Genomic DNA, 25,693 nt, shown 5'->3' with positions numbered 1-25,693 from the left:
GACTAAATGTGACAATTGAGAAACCCAATCAAATGTATGTTTAAGCAAGACATTTCAAAAGAAATGTTAGTAATTTAATAATAAAGGCTGCCATTTAGCCAGTATTTACTGTGTTCTGGGCATAGTGCCTACCTCTTTATGTACTTTGCTGTATTTAATCCTCTCAATAACCCTATGAATAGGATACTTTGACTTGCAAATTTTGAGAAAAGAATGGAAACCAATGTGATTTAATAACTTGCTAAAAGTCACCTAGCTAGTTAGTAGCCTACGATTTGAAAATAAGTTTTATTCCAAAGTCTATGTGTTCATAGTGTTCACAAGAGTACACATTTCACCAGGACAGGGGCCAATATATTTTGTTCTCCACTGGCACATATTATGGGTTCAATAGATATTAGTAAATGAGTATATGTATGTGAATATATATATATATATATATATGTGTATATATATATATATATATATATATATTCCTAATTCTGTAACTAAAAGCCGAAACAGAAACATGTACATTTGTAAACTCACACGTAATTGTAGTGAGTACTTTGTAAATGTTTTAAATTGTCCTTTTATACTCATTACGAAAGTTTGTTTTCAAGGAGGACCAAAGCCCCTTCCCCATTTGAAAAGCTGAGTTTTGTCAACTAACCTGATTTTGTGGCTGAGGTGTTATTTATTTTGAGTTATTAACTTTTCTCCCCAGTTTTTCCTCCCCTTTCCTCTCCACAATTCTGCCCCCATTTCAGGGCTTGTTTCTGTGACATTGCCTCAAGAAAATACACCTCAGAGAAAAGAGTAGAGATACCAGCAAATCTTTCAGATTTTCACTTTTCATAGATCAGCCAGCCACTAACCAGGACGAGGTCATAAGAGAGATACCCAAGTACAGTCCATGAGAACTGATAACTGACTCTCTGCTCACCAGTCCTCAGGCCCTTTTAATGTAGGCCCTTCTCATTTGTGACAGTGAGGGAGAGAAAAAGGGAGTCCAAGAGGCTTTAGGCTAATTATTTTCCCACCAACATAGCATGGGCTCACTTCACATATGGGTCTGTGGACTTAGATTCATAGTTACAACAAATATTTTCCCATGTACTTTCCTCTTTAGAGTCAACCACACACCTTCCATTTTAAGCCATTAAAAAACTACCAACTTTTCTCTCAATTTGCTCAAACATAAAATTCAGAAAATTGGTAAAGACCAAGAATTTACCTAATCCAATTCCATTCTTTGAAAAATTATAAGGCGATAATCAAACTGATATCCAAAGCTCACAAGGAGAAACCCACGGAATACACCACCGCATAGAAAATACACCACCGCATAGAAAATTCACCACCTCTCAATGTGTAATGAAAAATCAATGCTTTACTTTGTGTTTTGTAACTAGACACTGTATTTTTACAAAGAGGAGGCCGAACAACTCTACTAAACCGCAGGGAACAAAAACTCCCAGTACATTCTGGAATGATATTCTGGCCAATCCGGCTGCCAGAAGAGACCTTATCCTGGACAGGATGTATGCAACATTCAGCTCGATCTCCTCCTCATTGAAGACACTCTGGGAAATTCTCCAATGAGAGGCGCTTAGAGGTAGGGGGCGTGGCTTTAAGGGGCGGAGAATTTGTCTCCGGATAATGGGAAGTGTGTGCTGATTGGCTGGACTTCTTCCCTCCCAAACCAGCCCTCTTTGGACCGCTGGGGCCATCCATCAAAAGAACTACACCAATCAGGAGCTAAAAGCCCCCCCTTCCCCTCCCACCAGGGTAAAGCCCCGCCCTCCAATATATTACCCAGGCGCTCACTCAAGGCCCCTTCGGCTCCGATCTGACCCTGTGGTGGGCAGTGTCGTCTGGGCGGCGCTGCGGAGACCTCCACCCAGGACGGCTCCCCCTCCCCGGGCCTCTCCCCTCTTACCCGCGAGTCCCCTCGCCTCGTGGGCCTATCGGATCTGATATCGTGGGGTGAGGTGAGAGCAGGCCCGGGGAGGGTGGTTACCGCTGAAGAGCCGCAGTCGCAGTCAAGGTGAGCTGGGACGTCGGGGTGACTTCGTGGTGCGGCTTAGGGAGCAGGGTTGGGGGCGTGGGGTGAGGGATAGGTCCGGCCCGCGGTCTTTTCTTCGATTAACTCTCCCGTTGCTGTAAGCAACAAGTCCAGGCTAGTCCGAGCTTGGAGGGGCGGGGCCAGATCCGACCTCTTGAGAGTCTTACTGTCAGGTCGGCCGGGTCCCAGGGACCGGCCCAGGGCAAAAAGAGTTGGACCCATAAAGTTAGAGGTTCCTCATCTGCCCACCCCTTCCGTCACACAACTTTAAAGATCCCCTGCCTACCTGTCTTTCATTTGGTGTGGGAGGTATCCATGTATCCAGGGTTTAGCTTGGGGCCCGGACGTAGTAGCTGTGGAATACCGACTCTTAAATTAATGACACTCCCAGGTCCATTTTGCAACCTAAATTAGCCTCCCGCCCTCACTATGTGTTCCCGTAGCACCCTTTAAGCTTCCTTTCCTGACACCAATAAAAGTTAACAATTATTGAGCGCCGTGTGTCAAGCACTGTGCAAAACTCTACGTGAATCATGTTATTTAATTTTAGTTGCCATTCAGAGACGTAGAAACTTATCTATGTCGTTTCACAGACGTAGAAATAAATTATTATTGCCTAGCGTTTCTTAGGTACCTATGTGCTAAGCACTATACCTAAGTGATCTCATTTTTCCACACAAGCCTATGAGGTAGGTAGTAACCTCACACGCACTTTACAGATGAGGAAATAGGGATGAAATAAAATTAACTAATGTTAACAGTTCATATTGTTAATATATGGCAGAATTACATACTACCATCTAATTTCAAAGTTTTGGCGCCCCATCTTACAGCGTCTATATTCTGTTATCTTTTGACAATGAATGACTTGAACAAGTATTTCTTGAGGAGTTGCAATTTCTTAAGGCATGGCTCCTGCCCTCTAGGAACTCAGAGCTTAGGATGTGACCAACTGGTGGGGGGGGAGGGTTGTAACAGATGACACTTTGCAAGGACTTAGATTCACTAGCAGCATTGGGGAGGGGAGACTTGTGTAATAAAGTAGTTGGCATGATACAAGGCAGGAGGGGCTTTTCTTACACTCCTTTCTGGGCCTTGTTCTATATATAGATGATAGAGGTACTGACAACAACTGACTCTCAGAAACTGCTACACCAGCTGAATGCCCTGTTGGAACAGGAGTCGAGATGTCAGCCAAAGGTCTGCGGCTTGAGACTAATTGAATCTGCACACGATAATGGCCTCAGAATGACTGCAAGGCTAAGGGACTTTGAAGTAAAAGATCTTCTTAGCCTAACTCAGTTCTTTGGCTTTGACTCGGAGACATTTTCTCTAGCTGTGAATTTACTGGACAGATTCCTGTCCAAAATGAAGGTATGTTTGAAGCTACATTACACTGAGTATTTCTTAGTTTTGCTCAATGTGTTTTGGAGATGGAAATCCTCTAGCTTGGGGCTAGCATTCATAACTTGACCTTTTTTATTTTCTTCAAGTGGCCAAAACATTGTGATGATCTGTATACTATAGCATTGATGAATACTCTTCCTTATAATCAGGAATAATGCATCATTAGATTTAACTTCTGACACTGAAAAATAGTGTAATAGCAAATAACTGCAGACTCTCCCAGTATGAGTTGGCTGTTATTTTTAAAATCTTTCTTGATAGGTTGGGTATTTTTATTTATCTACTGTTGTTTTTAAATTGAAAGAAAGGTGTTAGGTGCAGAATGCTAGATTGTGGTTAAGAATTAGAGGTTTGTTTTTTGGTGGGGTATTTTTTCTTTGGATGCCATGAACCACTTGGTCAATAGAGTGCATTTCTTAATCTCCAGTCATATATAAGGTTCTGTTTTAGCCTTAGGCCTATTCAGATCTAGCTTATGCTTGCCATTTTTAACATCAGTTGGCATACAGTTGAGAAGAGAGTATCTTCTGAAGGAAGAGCATTTATGTAATTATTTCCCTATACTGGATAAGCAGGACATCCACAGAACTTTCAGAGCTTGCTTAACTGTTAAAAATACATCTGCCTTCTCTATGCCCATGGTCATTAGTGGATGAGATGATGTGACAATTGGAATGGAACTCATCTTTTAGTAGTACCTAAGTACCTAACACAACACGTCATATACAGAAGAAACTCCCTATTTGTTGAATTGGATGGTTCAAGAAACTTGCTCAACAACTAATTAAACTATTCTTTAGACACCTGTGCAAGCATTACCTTTGGATCTATAAATGTTGCACACATATCTGTCCCTTAAGTATATTATAATCTTATATGAAAATAATATTTGTACCAATAACTCAAACAATGCAAGGCATAATATAATTAAACCCCTAAAAAAGAATATGTTGCTGAAGGGGTTCCAAGAAAAGGAGGGTACAAACACTGGTAAAAGCTTCTTAAAGTTTCATTTAACTTGGAATTTAGGATGGATAGAAGTTTGACTCTGTCACATTGTAGACATTCAGGAAATGATATTAAATAAGAGATTGGTAGTGGATAGAGCTTTAAAGGCAGAGTTAACAGTGTGTGCTAAAGTATATTTAAATGATTTTATGTGTTGCTACAAAGGAAACAGCCTGGAAAAACACCACATCCTAGAAAGAAATTTTGTGGATAAGCCGTAAGGAGTTTTAGTCCTTCTATAAGCCTTGGACCAGTTAATTTATTTGGTCCAACTAGAACATAGTGCTCACAGTTCTACAATGATTTAGGAAGGAAAAAAAAATTTTTTTATGGGCTGAAGGCAAACATTATACTAAAACTTAGTCCAGTTTCTCCAAAATTGGTTCCAAGTGGGTACCTGGCGTTGACACCCTGCAGTTGAGGTATGATTAGATCTCATTAAGTCCTTCACAGTTTAGAAATAGACCTCAAAGATACATTTTCATAATGATGGATCTGATTATCCTTTATGTTTTTTTAATTGAAATAAGCTAAAAACATGGGTTTATTGTCTTTTTAGGTACAGCCCAAGCACCTTGGGTGTGTGGGGCTGAGCTGCTTCTATTTGGCTGTTAAATCAGTAGAAGAGGAAAGGAATGTCCCATTGGCAACTGACTTGATCCGAATAAGCCAGTATAGGTTCACGGTTTCAGACTTGATGAGAATGGAAAAGATTGTATTGGAGAAGGTGTGTTGGAAAGTCAAAGCTACTACTGCCTTTCAATTTCTGCAACTCTACTATTCACTCATTCAAGAGAACTTACCAATTGAAAGGTATGTAATCTTTGTTTTGACCAAAAGAGATTTGGAAATCAGAATGGTATTCTGGATGTTGCATAAAAATCAGTATCTTGGGATAATTCCAATCAAAATAAATAAAATGAGAGAAAAAAAAGTAAAATGACAGCTGCAGCTCTCTGGATTTCACTTCACTGTCCAGCAGACCTGAGACTTTCAGTTTTCAACAGCTTTTTGAAGTCTGAAGGCTAATTCTTGGGATTAAAGGACATTTCAACAGTTTTTTATTACATTTTCCACTTACAGACTACTTATCTCATAGAACCTAGTAAGTAACCATCTAACAGATTTATGGAAAAAGAACTTTAGTAGCTGCAGAAATAGAATAAAATGAAAAGAAAAAAAGACTTGATAGTTGTGATACAATACTTTTTTGGCGGGGGGGACAAATTATTTAAAATTCATGTATGGTTATCTTTAAGAAGTTAATGCCCCTGAAGGAAGGGGACTTCTTCAAATAATTTATTTTCTGTGATAAGTGTGCATAAACTTCATTTTATTTTTTATTTTTTTTTAAAGGTTTTATTTATTTATTTGACAGAGAGAGAGACAGCCAGCGAGAGAGGGAACACAAGCAGGGGGAGTGGGAGAGGAAGAAGCAGGCTCCCAGTGGAGGAGCCTGATGTGGGGCTCACAATCCCAGAACGCCGGGATCACTCCAATGAGCCGAAGGCAGACGCTTAACGACTGCGCCATCCAGGCGCCCCCATAAACTTCATTTTAAAATGACTTCAATGTTGTTCTAAACATCTGGCTTTTGACTGCATGTAAAATTACCTACATAAAATTAATCTCATTTTATTTTCTTTTTAAAGGAGGAATAGCCTTAATTTTGAAAGACTAGAAGCTCAACTTAAGGCATGCCACTGCAGGATCATATTTTCTAAAGCAAAGGTAAATATTTTATAAAGATTAAACCTGTTTATATACCTATTTTCTTTTCAACGCTTACTTTAAAATTTATCTCTTTTAGCCTTCTGTGTTGGCATTGTCTATCATTGCACTGGAGATCCAAGCACAGAAGTGTGTAGAGTTAACAGAAGGAATAGAATGTCTTCAGACACATTCCAAGGTATGTCAAGGTCATATCCTGAATGGTGTTAACGGCTGTAAAAGAAACTAAACCACTTGTACTATCTCCTGAAGTAAAATGAGATGTCATATGTGTATTTGAAATTTGAGTAGCTTATCCTCAAATTTATTTAACAAGGAAAGACACATGTTAGTAAGATCACAATTATTGCTGTGGTTAAATACTATAGGACTTTTTATTTTAGAGAGAGAGAGCCCGGTTTGGGGGATGGGAGGGCAGAGGGAGAGGAGAGAGAGAGAATCTCAAGCTAACTCCCCACTGAGCTTGGAGCCTGACATGGGGCTCTATTCCATAACCATGAGATCATGACCTGAGCTAAAATCAAAAGTTGACCTGAGCTGAAATCAAGAGTTGGATCTTTAACCATCTGAGCTACCCAGGCCCCCCATGTAGGACTTTTTATTTTTATTGACTAATTTTTTTTTTAATTTATGTACAGATAAATGGCAGAGATTTGACCTTCTGGCAAGAACTTGTATCCAAGTGTTTAACTGAATATTCATCAAACAAGTGTTCCAAACCAAATGTTCAGAAGTTAAAATGGATTGTTTCTGGACGTACTGCACGGCAATTGAAGCATAGTTACTACAGAATAACCCACCTTCCAACAATTCCTGAAATGGTCCCTTAATTGGTAAATGTGGTTCATAGTTACTCTCCATATAAAAAAAATTTTGTAATGCTATAGTTTTATTCTATAATTCAAGAATTAAAATCTGAATTATTTTCAAAATAAACAAGATGGAGTTGGAAATAACAATGGGGAAAATGATTTCACTGATCTAGGCAGTTAATATTTTGAGGGCATTTGCTATATTCAAGATACAAAACCCTTAGAGTAAGGAATTATCCAACCTTTGATAGTACATTAGCCATTTCATTAAATTATCAGCTTAGAAAATCACATCCTCCTTAATAACCTAAATTTTAAAAGAAGCACTAAGACACTATTTTTCACATCATTTTGCTATATGTAGACTCAAGTTCTGGCACATTTAAAGTTAACACAAGCCTGAGCAGGACAACAGGACCAAAAGTTTGAACCATAAATGAACTAATTTGAGACTGTTAGTTTATAAGCAAAATCAGTATGAACTTGGATGTTACACTTAAAGTAAGTTACAGCAGATGGTCTCCATACTGGGTATCTGCAAACTGCCAGGGTATCTCAACACTATATTTGTATACCATTGCTATAGCAGTTGGAACACTGGAAAGTAGTTAAATGCAAAAAAAAAATGAAAATCTCATCACTAATAATATAGGATATACATTCTTGCCATCTGAATTTAACTGAGTGGTGATTTAACTTTTTCCTTCTCCAAACTAAATGTTAACACATCTACATATGACATGATTACAAATCTTTGATTAAAGAGTTCATTTTTAACAGTTAATAATATTTATATTTGGCAGAATTCTAACTTGGTTTTTTGTTTGTTTAAATAGGATTGTTACAGCAACAAAAAGCTCTTCTCTGAAGCCTTTCTTCACAATCCTGAGCTATGGATTCTGTAATGTTACAGTGGATTTAAGCTGTGAAGCTTCAGAACATCACAACTAGATTAGCATTGATGTTCTCAGATTTGGGAAAACTACCTAATTAACGAGCTGTAGTGGAATTAAATTAAATTTGAATTCATCTGTGAGGCATACAAATCAAAGCTAAGAGCATAAATGGGAAATGTTAGTAACAAGACTAGGAAGGTAAACTGTGAATCTTCATTTCTAACACTGGCCCAACCTTCTATATTGGGTCAGTATATTGTATTTAGGTGGTATTAAAAGTGGTAACCTAATTAAATTCTAAATTAGGAGATACACATCAAAACCAACATTTCACAAATGCACTTTTAAGGCGTAACAAGGGTCACTATTCCAGGCAGTGAAAATGGTTTCTTGGTACCTGTAGTGCAAGTAATAGATAATCCAGAGATTGGAGTTTATTGAAATTTGGGAATTACACTTAAATTGGAAGGCATTTTATATAAGTAAAACTACAGGCCTAATCATTTTGGCATATTAAGTTAACTTTAATATTTTTTCTAAAAAACAGGTGATGTTTGTATCCATGATAAAATTTACACAGTATCTACTGCCTCTATGTAATCCCATCAAGAAAATTTGTTTTTTTGGTGTGTGTTAGTGATTCAAAGTAACTTCCCTCCAAAAACTTGCTGATTCAACACTCCAGTTTTTACTAAGGGCTGTTTTATAAAAACTGCTATTGCTTCTAATTTAGAATTTTTAAAGGAAGAGAATATACTTTCACTAATTTCCCCTCCTGTGCCAAAAGAAGGTCTTTAAAAAAGTAAGTAGGCATCTTTATGAAGTTGCCAAGGTAGTATTCGAGATTTTCTATTAAGTTAGTGACTATAAGGAGATCTACAGCATTAAAAGTGTTGTAAACAGTTACTCAGTGCAGCAAGTGGCCTGAGTCCATCCACAATGGCTGTACCCAATTTTGACATCATGCTATGGGTAAATGTGCACTGGAAAATAAACCAAAGAACCACAATGTATCTTATACTTTTGTGAACTGTATTTTGTGGATAACTTCAGTTTTCCCAAAAGGCTGATATATTTCAATAATTTGACTACATCAGTGTTAATTCTGAGTTGGCAGAGGTAGCCTAACCAACTACCATTATGTTTTGGTACTAAGGGATACACCTTTCAATAAAGTTATTGAAATGCATTCTTTTGCTGGGTAGTTTCTGTTTGTTTCTGTTCTGATTTAACTGGTTTGGCAATGTGATACCAGAACCACAATGAAGAGCTATCTCCATTCAGTATATTTAAATTTAGCAGGAAGATGCATGATAGCAGAATCAAAATCTCTATTAATAGTATGGCTATTACCCAATTCATGCTTTACTTTCTAATGGCTTTTCAGAAGACACAAAATTAGGACAAATATGTTTAATGTGCATTAAAAAGTTGGTGTTGATGCAGTATTGGTAACGTGTCATTTAGATTCATCACTACTATGGATGTTCTCAATACAAATTCACCCTTATATTCCGCCCACCTGAAGTTCTGTGCAAACTGTCTTACCTTAAATGGCATCCCAGCAAGGTGGTTGGTAATGACAGATAACTACCAGGTATTGTGTTAGTCTGCTTAGATTGGCAATTGGAACTGAAACATAGGATTTTGAAGTGTTCATGTTTAATTAAACAAAGAAGGCAAAGTGAACATTGCAAAAAGTTATTGAAACAAAAACTTATAAAGGAAAATCCCTTTTGCCCTTGACTAGGATTAGATATACTTAATAATCCCTCTTTTCAGTGTAATTTTTTAAAAACGGTACCTGAGCCTTATGTATTTCTAATTATGTAGCACACTATCTAAAACAACAGACAGGTACCTGGATGGCTTAGTCAGTTAAGCATCTGACTCTTGGTTTTGGCCCAGGTGGTGATCTCAGGGTTGTGGGATCAAGCCTCGCATCAGGCTCTGCACGCAGCATGGGGTCTGCTTGAGATTCTCCTCTCCTGTTACCCCTCCTGCTCGAGCCCTCTCTTTCTCAAATAAATCTTTAAAAACAAAAACAAAAAAAACCAAAAAAACCCAGACATTTCTGGGGTGCCTAGCTGGCTCAGTCTGAAGAGCATGCTACTCTTGATCTTGGGGGTCTTAAATTTAAGCTCCATGTTGGGCATAGAGCTTACTTTAAAAAAATAACACATTTCTCATCTAACATTTGTGATTAGCAATAATGATTTTTTACTGTCAGGTACTACTGTCGTGTTTTATATGAATCCTCTCATCTAATCCTCCAAAGTGAATGAGGACATCCAAATTTACAAATGAACTGGAGTCACACAGAAAGTGACATTAGCCCAAGGTCACATACCTGGTACTTGGAGTTAGGATTCAAATTCAGGCAAAGGCTTTGTTGTAGCCAGTCTGCACATACCTTACAAAATAGAAAATTAAAAGGATTTATGAAATTGAATAATTTACAAACAAAAACTCTATTCTGGCCACATTAATTTCAGTGCTACCATCATGATCATAAAGGAATAACACCTTGGAATTTATTTTCCCTATTTTATAATAGAATAGTTTTTATAAAATGTGTTATAGCTTACTAAGTGTAAATCTTTATAAATTTTCGTAAGCCAAAACCAGTAAACATTAGTCAAATGAGATGGATTAAGATAAGCCAATTTTGGTGCCCCTGGCTGGCTCAGCTAGTAGAGCATGCAACTCTATATCAGGGATGTGAGTTTGAATCCCACACTGGGGGTAGAGAATCTGTAAAAAAAATTAAAATCCTAAAGAAAAAAAAGATAAGCCAATGTTTTACATTAATTTGACAAAGTAGATTTTGGAGCAATTAAAATGATCAGGAACAAAAAGGGATCATTAAATAATGATAAAAGAATCAATTCACCAGGAAGACTTGACAATCCTAAAATTTGTATGCATCTAACACCAGAGTCCAAATACAAGAAGCAGAAACTGACAGCATTGAAAAGAAAAATGGACAAAGCTTCAACTACAGTTGGAGACTTAAATGCTCTTCTCAGTAATCTACAGAACTACTAGGAAATCAGAAAGAACATAGAAAAGTTGAATAATACTGATAACCAACTGCATCTACTTGACATAAAAAAAATTCATCCTAAAACAACAGAATAAGCATTCTTTTAAAATACACATAGAATATTCACCAAGACAGACCATATCCTGGGTCACAAAACAACCCTGAAGAAATTTAAAAGAACTAAAATTATAAAGTATGTTCTCTGGTCATAAACTAGAAATTAATATCAGATAACAGGAAAATCTATGAACACTTGGAGATAAAATAACAAGACTTCTGAATAATTCAGGGCTCTAAAAGGAATTTTAAGAGTAAAATATTTTTAACTGAATTAAAATATCAAAATGTATGAAATTTAGCTAAACCAGTGCTTAGAGTAATTCACATTATCAATTGGCTTTTACTAAGGGAAAAAAGTCTCAAAGCTTCCACATAAAAAACTAGAAAAAGAACAGAATAAACCCACAAAGCAAGTAGATGGGAAAAGGTCATAAAAAAAGGGAAGGGTTTAAAAAATCAATGAAACTGAAAATAAGGAAAACCAACTAAACCAAAAAATAATTCTTTAAAAAAGCAATAAAATTGATGAATCTCTACCAAGAATGACAAAAGAAATGACGAATCTCATGCCTGAAAGGCATAACGCTATGTTAAAAGGACACTAAAGAAACAACACATACAACTATGCACATCAAGTTAAATGAATCAATTCCTTGAAAGACAAGAACTACCAGAACTTAATTAAAATAAACCAAACTAAAATAAAATAAACTAGGTAACCTGAGTAAGTTCTATTTTTAAAAACTGAATTTGTTTAAAATCTTACTGGCAAATCCCATAAAATGCTGAAAGAAGACAACACAAATTCTACACCTCTCTTCTGAGAAGTAGAAGAATCACTTCCCAATTCATTTTATAAGGTTAGCATTACCCTGGTACCAAACCAAGATAAACATAACACAAAATCTCAACAAATTGGCCTATATTTCAAACGAACCAATGAGACCAATCAATATCTCAAATCAACAGACACAAAAATCTTCAACAAACAAATGCAGATACATAAATGGCAGTAACATGCCATGACCAAGTTTGGGCTGTGTGAAAAATATAAGCAGGTTCAAAACTTGAGAATCCATCAAATCAAAATTTGAAAACCAAACAAGACAGACACGGCCACTTCCACCACTTCTATTCTTCTAGCAAGTGCAATGAAGCAAGAAAAAAAAAGACCTATGGAGTAGTACAGACTAAATAAAACCTCCTATTTGTGGTTTATGAAGAAAATCCCAGGAATTCATAACAAAAAACCTCCTAGAATAAACAAGTTTAGGAAGGTCACAGGATACAAGGTCAACGAACAAAAATCAAACATTTCTATGTACTAGCTATGTACAACTGGAAATAAATTTCAAAAAATATATCATTTACAACAGTTTTAGAAAATGAACACTTAGGAATAAATCTAAGAAAAGATATAAATATTCTATAAGCTGAAAATCACAAAATGCTTATGACTGAAATCAAAGAGATCCTAAATGGAGCGATGCCCCACGTTCAAGGATTGGAAGACTTAACGCTATTCCAGTGAAAATCCTATCAGGACTTTTTGTAGATACAGACTGAATATAGCTGATTCTAAACTTTATATAGAACGGCAAAAAAAGTTAAAACAGCCAAAACAATTTCGAAAAAAAATTAAGTTGAAGCAATCATGCTGTCCAATTTTAAGATGTACCATAAAGCTACAATTATCAATGCATTGTGGTATCTGTGAAGGGATAGACACATGGATCAATGGAATAGAACATAAAGACCAAAAACAGACCCATATAAACAACAATTGATTTTTGACAAAAGTGCAAAAGCAATTTAATGAAGAATGGACAGTCTTTTCAACAAATTATTTTGAAACAAATAGACATCCACATGGGAAAAAATGAAGTTCCACCTATGTTACACAGCTTACACAAAAAATAACTTAAAATGGGTCATAGATCTAAAAGTAAAACATACAATAATAAAATTTTTGGAAGAAAACATTGGAAAAAAATCCTCATAACCTGGGATTACACAGAGCTCTTAGATATGATACCAAAAGCATGGTCCACCAAAAGCATGATGAACTAGAATACACCAAAATTTAAAACATTTATGCTTGAAAAGACACCATCAAGAAAATGAAAAAGCCTACACAATAGAAAAAATATATATGCAAATAATATATATGAGACTCATGTATAGAATATATAAAGAACTCTAACAACTCAATAATAGATAACCCAATAAAAAATGGGCAAAAGATTTGAATAAACATTTCTCCAAGAAAAATACATAAATGGTCATTAAGCACAAGAAAAGATGCTCAACATAATCAGTGATCAGGGAAACACAAAACAAAGCCACAGTGTGATACCACTTCATATCCACTAGAATGGCTAAAATTTAAAATATCATGTAACAAGTGTCAGCAAAGATGTGGAGATATTAGAAATTTCATACACTACTGGTGGGAATGTAAAATGGTGCACCCGCTTTGGAAAACAATCTAGAAATTCCTCAAATGATCAGACATAGTTTCCATATAACTCAAAATTCCATTCCTAGTTAAGGAATAAAAATATACATACACATAAAAACTCATACTTGAATGTTTATTTTTTTTTAAAGATTTTATTTATTTGAGAGACAGAGCTCACACACAGGCGCATGAGGGGAGAGGCAGGGAGGGAGAGGGAGAAGCAGGCTCCCTGCTGAGCAGGGAGCCCAACTTGGTGCTTGATCCAGGGACTCCAGGATCACGACCTGAGCCGAAGGCAGACGCCCCAGCTGAGCCACCCGGCTGCCCCTACTTGAACATTTATAACAGCATTATTCATGATAGCCAAAAGGTAGAAACCTCCCAAATATCCATCAACTGACAAATGGGTGTGTGGCAATTATACAAGGGAATATTATCCAGCCATACAGAAAGAATGAAATACTGACATACTGGAACATGGACGAACCACTAAAACATTGTGCTAAGTCAAAGAAGCCAATAACAAAAGACCACATATTATGATTCAATGTATGTGAAATGTCCAGAAGAGGAAAATTTATGAGATAGAAAACAAATTAGTGGTTACTCGGTTGGTGGTGTAGGGGGAGGGAGTTGATAGCTAAAATGTACAGGGTTTCTTGAGGTGATGAGAATGAAAACTGACTACGGTGATGGTTGACTAGATAACTATACTAAAAATCACTGAATTATATATTTTAAATGAGTAAAATTTATGGAATGTGAATTATATCTCAATAAAAGCTGTTTTTTAAAAAAACATAGGATGCCTGGGTGGCTCAGTCATTTGGGCATCTGATGCTTGGTTTCCGCTCAGGTCGTGGTCTCATGGGTCAAGGGATTGAGCCCCACACTGGGCTCCATGCTTGGTGGGGAGTCTGCTTGAGGATTTGCTCCCTCTGCCCCTCCACCCCACCTCCCCACGCTCGCTTGCTCTCTTGAATGGATAAACCTTTAAGAAAAAAAGATTACATATGATTCCACTGATGAACATTCTTGAAAAGACAAAACTATAGACAGTCTTAATCACTGGTTTCCGGGTTTGAGGCTAGGAGTGGGGTATGACTACAAAGAGAAAGCGTTAAGTTTTTGTAGTGATTAAACTATTAAATCTCTTGGAGTGCCTGGCTGGCTCAGTTGGTAGAGCAAGCAACGCTTGATCTCAGGGTCATGAGTCTGAGCCCAACGTGGGATGTAGAGACCACTTTAAAAAAAAAAAAAAAAAACAACTTATCTGTTCAATCTGATTTTGAAAGTGCTTAGAGATTCCTTTACGTGTTAAAATTTACAAAACTATGAACAGAATCTACATGCTAAAAATTCACAAAACTATTAACAGAAGAGTTAATTTTACTGTGCTTATTCAAAATATGAATTTCTTTCAAAGTTAAGAAGTCAATTAAAAGAGGGGTGCCTGGGTGGCTCAGTCGTTAAGCGTATGCCTTCGGCTCAGGGCGTGATCCCGGTGTTCTGGGATCGAGCCCCACATCAGGCTCCTCTGCTATGAGCCTGCTTCTTCCTCTCCCACTCCCCCTGCTTGTGTTCCCTCTCTCGCTGGCTGTCTCTCTCTCTGTCAAATGAATAAATAAAATCTTTAAAAAAAAAAAAGTCAATTAAAAGAAAAAAGCCTCTTCCCCAACAATTTATTCCTAAAGTTATTGGTTAAAGTGAACAAGATAGCCATTTTGCCAAAGGGTATGGCAAGAATTCAGTGGCCCACAATGGGGTGTGTTAGGTCCAAGCAGGTAAGGATATCCCTGCTTGCCGCAGGGTATTGGAGCCTGAGCAGAGTAAGAAAGGCATTCATGTGAGATGACCTAGAATAGGAAACCAAATATACTGAGGATAATAGGAAGTAGACTTCTCACTGTTGTTAAAAATATAGAAAGGGAGAAAAGAAAAATGAGCCCCATGGGATTAGACATGAAAGTTAAGCATGAGCTCCTGGTTTTCAATATATAGAAATAAATATAGCTGTACATATAAACATTATAGACATACAACAGCAATTGCTCACTAGCACACAAATCTTGGCTTCTAAATACCATTCTCCATTTAAAAGAACCAGGGCACCTTAAAAACATGGCTTATTCTTGAGCTAGGGCAGGGAAAGCATAAGCCTGGTGTAACTTGTGCCAGAAAATAAGAAATTACTTAAATAATGATGGAACATGTCAAAAGGTCATAGAAGCCACCTAAAATGGTTTTCCCCTACCCAAATCAAGAAAAGCTGTGAGCATCACAGTAATGCGAATAATAGATTTTAACCCGCTGAATAAAGTAGGAAATCATGAGTTAATAAAGATAGAAGCGAATCGAAGTTTGATGAGAAACATAGTACTCTGAAGCTACCTTCCCGCAAAATAACTATAAACCTACAAAGAATAGCTTTATTGTGGATAAGACTGACGGACACTTCAGTGATCAAAGTAAACATCAACAGAAAAAGGACATATCAAAATTACTAACTCACAACAGGATGCAATAAGAACCCAGCATCACTTCTGTAACATCCCTGCCAAAGATGCATAACCTGAATCCAATAATGAAGAAGTACCAGACAAAACTCAAAATGAGGGATGTTGTATGAAACTAGCTTGTATTATTCAAAAGTGTCAAAGTTGTAAAAGCCAAGAAAAAAATGAAGACTTGTTCCAGACTGCAGTAGACCAGACACCTGACATCTAATCTAAAGGCAAGGCATGATTCTGACTGGATCCTTTTGCTGTACAGAACATCAATGAAACAATCACTTAAACTTGAGTGCAATGAAGATCTGAGGATTAGATGGTCATAGTGTATCAATGCTAATTTCCTGATTTTAATGGTTGTATTGTAGTGATGTAAGAGCATGTCCTTTGAAGGAAATACACACTAAGGTACTCAGAGATGACACAGCATCATATCATAAACTTACAAACAGTTCAGGAAGAAAACAGTTCTTTGTACTTTATATGTAACTTTTCTATACATTTGGGATTGTTAAAAATATTTTTTAGGGGCACCTGGCTGGCTCAGTTGGTGGAGTGTACAACTCTTGATCTCCGGGTTGCACGTTCAAGTCCCACACTGGGTGAAAAGATTACTTAAAAATAAAATCTTTAAAAAATAGAGAGAGATACTTTCAAATTCCAAAGGACATAAAAAGAATGAAATAAAATTTTAAGACAATCCTTCCTTATATGTCTGGATCACTGAAGAGCAAAATTATGTCCCTGACTTATAAACATTAACCATTATTTGCTTTTTGTCATTGACAAGGACTCACCCAATGATCACATTCACTTCACTGCTTCTGTTTTGTATTAATCCATTCCTATTGTTAAGTTTCTAACTATTTTTCAATTTCTTGACAAAGTCATCTCCCAAGGAATAATATACTACTCCAGAAATTTTCATTAACTCTTAAAATGAACTTACTCAGGATATATTTATGGGCTATTTCTTTTCTTAAAACTTTTTTCAGGAATATAATTCCTTGTGTGAACTGGCATACTTACACAAAGGGATACACAATTCCTATTTAGAAAAGTTTATTGAACATTATTCCTGCATTACACTTATTGAAAGAAAAATTTAATTGTCCCTGAAGGCACCGGTCATTTCACACGATCTATACCCTAATGTTTTTTGTATTAAAAATACAGGTTAAATATGAAATTAGTAAAATGCAGCATATAAAACTTTATGCTGAGCAAAAAAACAAGTCCAAAAAAAAGTTACTCTATATCAGTAGAATAGTTTCCACAGTATTTAAGATGTTTCCTATGTAAATGATATTTGAATGCAATTTTTAGAACCATAGTTAAATATATTTTGCAATTTGTTAACTGCAGGTATCCACATTTTCCTTCCACCACATAATGTTCCTTTAAATTGGCAACATTTGCTGGGATCCACAAAATGCAGCAAAAAAAAAAAAAATTAGTAGTTATTTCTCAAGATTTGAGAAATCTGGTCCACCTTTAGTGTAGTTTCCTGAGATTTCTGCTCCACTGAAGTCAAAACCAGGATTCTAAAAGACATGAAAAAAATTATGATAAAATAAACCTTATAAAGAAAAATATAAGTAACTTAAAAGGGAAATGATAAAGATATAAACTAGCAATTGACAAAACAGGAAATCCAAATGGCCAATAAACATGTCAAAAGATGTAATCACCAAAACAGAACTTAAAACTAGTAAGTACATTTCAATTTTCAGATCTACAAATATTTAGAAGATCGACATGTATATTACAAGTTGACAAGTGTATGGGCAAACATGTACTTCAGTATGAGTGTGAAAACAGATTTTAATAACTAGCATCGTTTGAGAATTTACTACATGCCAGGCACAGTTCTAAGAGCTATGCATTTATCAACATATTCAATTCCAGGAAGTACTATCTCATGCTTTAGTCTTTTTGGAGGGCATTTCATTTATTCAACAAACATTTATTGAGTTCCTACTGTTTAGAAGACACCATTAGAGGCATGTGGAATTCAAGAGTGAACAAAACAAAGATCCCTGCATTAGTGGAGCCGACATTCTTACAGGAGGACACAAATTATAAACCGTAAGTTATCTAATGCAGAAGTTGGCAAAGTTTTCTGTAAAGAGCCAAGTAGTTAGATATTTTAGGCTTTGAAGGCCATACAGTCTCTGCCATAACTCCTTAAGTCTGGTGTTGCTGTAGGAAAGACAATGTACAAATGAATGAGCATAGGCGTATTCCAGTATAACTTTACTTCAAAAAGAGGCAGCAGGTCACATTTCACCTACGAGCCGTAGTTTGCAAGCCCCTGATCCAGAGGGTTGAAAGCTGGTGCGAGTGCTACAGAAAAAGAAGAAAGAAAGAATAAAGAAAAGAAAGAAAAGCAGGGCAGAGTAAGGAAAATGAGAAGATTATAGTATTTAAATAGGATGACCAAACATAAAGTACGCTTTATTGAGCAATGACTTAAAAACAGTAAAGAAGTTAGCTAAGCTTCAGGAGAACACTATAGTCAAAAGGACAGATAAAAGAATGGCCTGGAATGTTCAAAAATAACAAAAAGGTCAGTATGGCTAGAGCAGAATGACTGAAGGGGAGATTAATAGGAGAAGAAATCAGGGAGATCATGGAGGACCAGACTGGGTGGAATGAAAGAGTTCTGAGAAGAGAAGTGATGTGTTCTGACCTGCATTTTAGAAGGACTACTATGCTATTTTGAGAACACTGTAGCTTGGCAAGGGTAAAAGAGAACAATTAGAAGGTTATTAGAATAAACTAGGCAAGACACTACAGACGGTCCAGATCAGAGTGGTAGTAGAGTTGGTGGTGAGAAGTGGACAAATTCTGAGTATATTTGGAAGGTAGTACCAGTAAGATTTCCTAACAAATTGGACAGGGTGTGTAAGAGAGAGACAGGAGTGGAGGATGATTCCCCATTTTTGTTTTTTGGTCTGATTAAGTAGTTTCCATCAACCAAGATGAGACGACTAGAGGTAGAACACGTGTGGAAGGAAGTTAGGGAGTTCATGTTGAATATGTTGAGTCTGATATGTCTGTCAGACTATCAAGTGGAGATGTTGAATTGGATATGTGACTCCAATATTTGGGGGAAAAGTCTAGAGATACACATTTGGAAATCATCATCATATAGAAAGAAATTATCCATCAAAACTTTAACAGTGCTTTGATCCAGTAATTCTTCTCCTAGATAAACTAACAGAACATTGGAATAGTTTTACAGAGATGAAAGCACAAATTGTTTGAAACAGACACAAATCAAAAAATCCAAATCTTACCAAAAGGGAATACCTAGATAAATAATGTTGATACATTCAAACTAGAACACTCTGAAGCAGTTAAAAGGAACAAGTTTTATCTATATGTACTGGCAGGAAAAGAGACCCAAGATGTGTTATTAAATGGAAAAAAAAAAAAAACATGAACAATAAACATAGTGTGATCCTGTATTTATATTAAAAAAAAGTAGCAAACCAATACATCAGTGAAATAATAATGAGACAGAAGCAAGGAATGGAGAAATGTTGGTGAAAGGGACCTTTCACTTTTTTACACTATGTAAGTCTATATTGATTGAATTTTTATGAGTTCATTTATGCATTACTGGTGTACATTAAATTTAAACTTAGATATCATGACAGTACAAATAAATTCCTCTATAGAAAATCTGGAAAAAATAAAATAAAATCCACACAAAGGAAGGCCAGTCATTTTTCTAAGGATTTAACTTAAAAAATTCCTCTAAAGAACTTCTGTAATTTTTTGTAATCACATTTGAGTTTTAATTTCAAATAATTATTCTATGATTTTAAGATGTTTAACAATACATATTCATACATTCATCTGACTTACTTCTTTCTGGAATCTCTCTAATGTGAGTTTTCTCTGCATTTGGTCTTGTACCCAAGGATCAGCTGCATATTCGGATTCTAGAAGAGAAGTCCAGCAATTTGCTGCATCTCTCTTTGTCTTTGTAAGAACAATACGGACCATTTTTCTGTCCTCTAAACAAACAAAAACCCAAATAAATTAGTTCATCATTAAATTTTATATTTTCAAAAATCATTAGGTAATCTGACATACAATTATTTTCAATACATTTCTATTCTCTTCCAAAGCTGCAAAGACAAAGGACCTAATACAACAGAGGGAAACACACTAAGTTCCAAGACAAAATTAATTTTTAAAAAAAGATTCCAAGAATTACAGATTACCCTTACCCAAAGTCCATGTTCCCTCATCAGCTATTGTAGAATCAAAGAGCTTGCCCTGAAAAATAAACATATTAGGCACTAAAAACACAGACTTTCATTAATTTTTATAAGGCTGTTATGATTTAAGACTTTCCTAACTTCCTATCTAATCCACATGTAATTGTCTAATTTGGTTATAGTAAGGAGATAAAATTTTATGCCATTTCAACATATTGAGAGGCGCTCAACCCTATCTTTCCTCCTAGAAAGTGAAATGGAACCTAGTTTACATTGCTTGAAATATTTACTATGACAAAGAACACAGGACTCTCTAAAGAAAGATCAGGGCTCCTTAACTTTTAGAAGATGAATAAATATTACTAATCACTGAGCCAAATGTGAAGTTAATATCTGAAATGCTTTAACTTTACCAATTGAAATGAACTACAAAAAGAGCTTTCCTGCTGAAATTAAGAAATGATGTCTCTTAAACTTTAAAAAACGGGTTCAATCTCTTTGTTTGGCAATGCAGCATCAAAAAAATTTTAAAGCATATACTGTAGTTCTGATACAGATTAGCTGTGACGGATTTTTCAGAAACTGTTGTTTTAAGAAAGAAATCAGCAAAACATTAGTTTAAATAAGAGTGCACCTGCTCAAGTACATTTTGATTTGTTGCTACTCGCCAAATTTAAGTTTTAGGAAATGAAATAAAAAGGTCACATAAAAAAAGAAAACACATTTTTTCAATATGTCAATACTAGTGAGAAAAAAAACCCTACTGGTCTAAATGTATACCGAAAATTCTAAATTACTAAGGGAAATTTGAATTGTAATCTTAAAACACTGTTCAGGAAACTATGAATTACACAACCATCCAGAAAAGTCAGTAAGATCCAAGCTGACATAAATCAACGTCTTTCACATGAAACTTCCTTTTCTCTGAGGCACTTAAAGCATTTCCATATAAATAATAGCTAACATGTAGTGTACACACGTTACATATCAGACACAAGTTCAAGCTCTTAAAACCCCTGGATACCATGCTATGCTCAAAACAATCAGAAAGTTACTATAATTACCACACTTTGTGGGTAAAGGCATAGAGACACTGAATAATCTCTTGCCCAAGGTTACGAAATTATAAAAACGGCACAGCCAGGCGTCCTACATCAGGGAATCTCCCTTCACCACTTCACTACACTGTCATCAAACATCTTGAGCATTTACTCTGGGAAAGAAATCTAATTTCAACATAACTGAATTTAACTATAAAGCTTATCAAGGAAAAAGCGGTTCCCAGATCCAATGGACATGAGAATAAAAGGGGTATTGTTTTCTTCAAACACCTCTCGACTACCTGCATAACCACTCCACAAACATGCAGAATTTTTCTTAGTTTGATGAAAAAATAAATCACCTGACGTCATCTCTGAATCCTCATCCCGATATCCTTATCTTTTGTTTCTTCTTTACTGTCCTATACCTGCCTGAACATTTATGAGTTTAGCTTTATTATGCCTCCCTGCAAGAACATAACCTGAGTGCAGGAAACTTCTGTCTTGTTCACCACTGACCTCTCAACACCTTATCAGTGCCTGGAAGAAAATATATGTATAATAAGTATTTGTTCCTTTAAAGACATATATGAAGACCCGCAGAGGAACAAAAGCAGCAGCTTCATTTGGTTTAGAAATAAAGGCAGAAAACCGGACTCCTCAAATTCCTACGTCAACTCAGGACTAGCCTTCAGAGTGGGGACTCCGACCGACCAAAACCAGGCCAATGATACCGCTCTTTCGGCTAAAAGAGCATTCGGCCTTTCAACAGTCTTTTCACGGAAACCATGAACCTTAGGACTCGGGGACTTAGAGGCCGGGAAGAAACTGAGCACAAGCCCCGACCTGCCGCTACCTTGAGGATCTCGCGACCACCCACGGCCAGCGCCACATGCCGGCTCTGCAGGCCGCACTGGATATCCTGGGCGCGAGTGCCAGGCGGCACCTGAACTTCAATGAACACCTCCTCCAAGGTCTGGTACCACTGGCCCCACGGCGTCCCACACGGAACCACCCCACTGCGCTCCTCAAACGGGGCCGACATACTCCAGTAGCTTCCCAGCTGCAGCCGCACGGAGGGAGATGAGCGCACGCGCGAAAGCTCCACGCTCAGGCCACGCCCGGGACTCTCCGCTCGGGTCACTGCACATGCGCAGGGACGTAGGCTGCTGTCTCAGCACGTCCCTTTTTCCTTTTCAACGGCCATTTAGGACCCTGGCAGTACCCAGTTTGAAAGAAGTGAAATCCGGGGAAGTTTATACCCAAGGAACGGTGGGAGAAGGCTGGAACTAGTGAAACTAGAACTTGACGCCAAAAGCGGACTTTCAAAAAACTTCTCAGCTATGAAATGCGCTTGCGCAAATGTTGCTAGTCTGCAAGTTGCAATTGAGTAACGCCAGGAATGATTGGACACGGGGTGGGAGTGGAGGAGGAAGGAGGCAATAATAGTCTCCTATTGGCTGGTTACCTAAACTCACAGAAGTCCTAATTGGACGCGGCGAGGCCAGGTGCGCATGCTCTATAGGTGTTCCCGTCCTGGATTGGTGTGCCCAGGATTTTGGTTTTCAAATCTGCTGACGTTGAGGTGGGCGGGGAATAAGCCGGGACGTTTGAATTTGGAGTGAGTAGGCTGTAATAAGCGGCAGGAAATTGCTGAGGAAAAATAGTGACCTTCAGTTTGTGGAGCTGGTCGTCAACATGTCTTTTCCTAAGGCGCCCCTGAAACGATTCAATGACCCTTCCGGTGCGTACGGGGAAAGGAGCTGGGGGTCGGGATATGTTGTTACGCACCTTGCCCCTTTTGTTTCCCTTTATCGGAGGCAAATAGGCGATTTTAGGGCTGCGATGGGTCTCATTCAATTGATTAGATTTTCTAAAATCTATACTAAGCATTTACTACATGCCTAGTACTATTCAGAGTGATAAGGATACAGCAGCGAATGAAGCAAAGCCTCTGCCTCATGGAGTTTACATTCACCTGGAGAATACAGCCAATAAGCAGTGCTGTGGAGAAGCTAAAGCAGAGGGAAGGGGATTGGGATAAGGAAACTATTGGTAGCTATTTGATGGTCAGGTGCGGAAGGCCTCACTGAATAAAAAAAAAAAAATTGACCGGTGGCTTTGGTATGAACTTGTGGATTTCTTTTTGGATATTCCATTCAGGAATAAAAGGATGATTGGTAAAGGCAGTTTATGGGTAAAAGTATGGTGGCAGCATTTACTGCAAACATAATTAATGAAGTAATAACACTACAGTACCCCAGTCACCATACTAAGTATTTACATTGATGATTAGCATCCCTGAGAGATAATCCTATTATTCATTATTTTATTGATAAAAAGATTGAGCATCCCTGAGAGATAATCCTATTATTCATTATTTTATTGATAAAAAGATTGAGACATAGATTTGCTCAGGGTTACACAAACTAGCAGAACTGGGACGTGAAATGAGGCCTCCGTGAATCCATCCTGTGCTTTTAACCACTGTGGTGCATAAGCACACTAACCAGGAAGACTCGGATGTGGTTACTGAGGCACTAATCATTGAATGCATGCAAACTGTATGCTACAGTGTTCACTATTCTCTCTGGTTCCCTATTCTGTCTATTCCAACAGCCAGGTGAGAAAGGTATTGATATTGTCCTCATTTTACATATGAGGAAACAGAGGGGTTTTGTCACTGTTCTGAGCAGCCACTAAAGTGGTAGGGCTCAACATCAAAGCCCGTGATTTATCCATTATAAAGCCCCCCTTTTAGTAGTCACGTGTTGCATCTTTAGCTTATTAGCCAACATGCAAATGGAAATAAGAATCTCTCTGCTCACAAAGGAAGGCCAAGTGAGCAAATGGATCAGCACAAGCTTATTTTCTTTCTTTCTCTTGTTTTTTTACAAAATTATTTTCTTAATTGAAAGATCAAGGAATGTATTGTTTCCTGGATATTCAAAGAACATTCTCTAAGTTCTCTCAGCAGTGTCTCTTTTAAGGAGAATTTTATTTTATTTATAATAGATTAAGCTGGCTTTACCAGTGCCACAATATTTCAGATTCACTGTTTCAGGGGTAATAATTATCATTTATTTGATGCTTCATGCGTATGTGAGGCACTGTAGTGATTTCTCCTATTACTCCAGTAATCCCAACAACTATGAGGTGGATACTCTTTTTAATTCCTGTTTCATAAGTGGAGAATCATAACCTCAGATAAAAATAACTTTCCAGGGGTCTTCAAGCTAGATTTATTCACCATCTTCTCCCTCTGACTAAAAAGTACTTGGCACATAGTAATGTCTATTGATTGGCATATAAAGCTGGATTTGAACCCTCATTGGGGTGATTACAAAACCCTATTTCCATTCCCACATCTCCAGTGACTTTCTATGTTTTCCTCCACACCTCCAAACTCAACCACGAGCTAAATACCAGGGGAACAGGCATGATCATGAGAGTCCCTAACTTCAAGCATTTTTGTCTAATATGGAAGATGGATAAATTATCTGAGGTGGCAGATGGATAATTGCATTAAAACCCTTACAAAACTGACAAGTTCTTTGATAAGAACACTACTCACAGGCTGCTATGGAGGGAGATTTCAACCTGATTTGGGGATTCAGAGAAAACTGGAAAAGGCTGAGATCTGAAGGATAAGTGAGAGTTAGCCAGGCAAGATGGAAGATGGGCTGTCCATCCTAAGTAGAAGAAATAGAAAATAAAATTATCTGAAAGTTTGACGCATTTATTTAATGTAATGCATAAAATGTTTTGTTTGTGACAAGTATTGACTGCCTGTGTTAGCTTCCAGTCATTGTGGATCAAGAAAGAAGTTGCAGAGGGGCGCCTGGGTGGCACAGCGGTTAAGCGTCTGCCTTCAGCTCAGGGCGTGATCCCCACGTTATGGGATCGAGCCCCACATCCAGGCTCCTCCGCTATAAGCCTGCTTCTTCCTCTCCTACTCCCCCTGCTTGTGTTCCCTCTCTCGCTGGCTGTCTCTATCTCTGTCAAATAAATAAATAAAATCTTTAAAAAAAAAAAAAAAAAGAAAAGAAAGAAGTTGCAGAAATCTTGTGGTATTTCCCAGGGCATCCCATTCCATTTGTCTTGATGTTACTTCTCCCCAGATTTCTAACAAGTCATATGTATCTGTGATGTAGTACATTTAAGTGTTAGCTAGGAAAAGACCTGGAGCATGAAAATAGCATATACTATAGTCTCACAAAGGTCTAGTAGGTATACAGGCTGAATTTCAACCTAGTTCTTCAATCTAAATCCTAAATCTGTCAATCAAATTTGACTCTTTCGTCTTTAAGGACATTTTTGTTAAGTATGGTTTTAATTGTTCTCAACTTTCATGATGCTGCTTAGAACTGTCCACCATCCCATCTTTTGCTGGCCCATATCCCCTTTTGAGAGTATAAATCTAATGATGAACCAGAGTAT

General features: G+C 37.1%; 3 protein-coding genes across 6 annotated transcripts in view; 2 read left to right on the top strand and 1 right to left on the bottom strand.

Moving 5' to 3' along the window:
• The first annotated feature begins 1,890 nt into the window (after nt 1–1,890).
• On the top strand, nt 1,891–9,090 carry CCNG1 (cyclin G1). Of its 2 annotated transcripts, XM_002926783.4 has the most exons (7): nt 1,891–2,029; nt 3,158–3,421; nt 5,022–5,275; nt 6,115–6,193; nt 6,273–6,371; nt 6,832–7,026; nt 7,842–9,090. In XM_002926783.4, exons 2-6 carry the CDS (start codon nt 3,158–3,160, stop codon nt 7,021–7,023), a joined length of 888 nt encoding a protein of 295 aa, XP_002926829.1. In that variant the 5' UTR covers nt 1,891–2,029; the 3' UTR covers nt 7,024–7,026; nt 7,842–9,090. The 2 variants fall into 2 exon arrangements, with proteins under 2 accessions (XP_002926829.1, XP_034512657.1); XM_034656766.1 differs by lacking the exon at nt 3,158–3,421 and having other exon boundaries at nt 1,897–2,029.
• NUDCD2 (NudC domain containing 2) lies at nt 2,004–22,562 on the bottom strand. 3 transcript variants are annotated; one of them, XR_002144167.2, is made up of 8 exons: nt 22,110–22,562; nt 20,223–20,271; nt 19,855–20,006; nt 17,471–17,522; nt 10,252–10,314; nt 9,450–9,533; nt 2,334–2,400; nt 2,004–2,142 (listed from the first exon to the last, which is right to left on the bottom strand). XR_002144167.2 is itself a non-coding variant. In XM_034656767.1 (6 exons), exons 1-5 carry the CDS (start codon nt 22,296–22,298, stop codon nt 10,265–10,267), a joined length of 492 nt encoding a protein of 163 aa, XP_034512658.1. In that variant the 5' UTR covers nt 22,299–22,562; the 3' UTR covers nt 8,117–9,533; nt 10,252–10,264. The 3 variants fall into 3 exon arrangements, 2 of the variants coding, with proteins under 2 accessions (XP_034512658.1, XP_002926828.1); XM_034656767.1 differs by lacking the exons at nt 2,004–2,142; nt 2,334–2,400 and having other exon boundaries at nt 8,117–9,533; XM_002926782.4 differs by lacking the exons at nt 2,004–2,142; nt 2,334–2,400; nt 9,450–9,533; nt 10,252–10,314 and having other exon boundaries at nt 17,024–17,522; nt 22,110–22,551.
• Nucleotides 22,563–22,859: 297 nt separating this feature from the next.
• The window catches only part of HMMR (hyaluronan mediated motility receptor), a 44,330-nt gene continuing 41,496 nt past the window's right edge, over nt 22,860–25,693 (top strand). The window contains exon 1 of the mRNA XM_034656765.1: nt 22,860–22,997. Within this exon, the coding sequence (XP_034512656.1) occupies nt 22,952–22,997 (46 nt within the window). The 5' untranslated portion in view covers nt 22,860–22,951. The remainder of the gene's footprint in view (nt 22,998–25,693) is intronic.

Source organism: Ailuropoda melanoleuca, chromosome 3, assembly GCF_002007445.2.
Source record: "Ailuropoda melanoleuca isolate Jingjing chromosome 3, ASM200744v2, whole genome shotgun sequence".
NCBI lineage: Eukaryota > Metazoa > Chordata > Mammalia > Carnivora > Ursidae > Ailuropoda > Ailuropoda melanoleuca.
This window is presented reverse-complemented; position numbering and strand designations above follow the sequence as displayed.

Bases quoted from the DNA above. Each gene is read 5' to 3' on its own strand.
- CCNG1 (XM_002926783.4), top strand. From the start codon at position 3,158: ATGATAGAGGTACTGACAACAACTGACTCTCAGAAACTGCTACACCAG. The intron at 5,276-6,114 runs GTATGTAATCTT...TTCTTTTTAAAG, and splicing joins GAGAACTTACCAATTGAAAG to GAGGAATAGCCTTAATTTTG. The intron at 6,194-6,272 runs GTAAATATTTTA...TATCTCTTTTAG, and splicing joins TCATATTTTCTAAAGCAAAG to CCTTCTGTGTTGGCATTGTC.
- NUDCD2 (XM_034656767.1), bottom strand. From the start codon at position 22,298: ATGTCGGCCCCGTTTGAGGAGCGCAGTGGGGTGGTTCCGTGTGGGACG. The intron at 17,523-19,854 runs GTAAGTCAGATG...CATGTCTTTTAG, and splicing joins TAGAGAGATTCCAGAAAGAA to AATCCTGGTTTTGACTTCAG. The intron at 10,315-17,470 runs GTGGACCAGATT...CTATTTTGTAAG, and splicing joins CTCAGGAAACTACACTAAAG to GTATGTGCAGACTGGCTACA.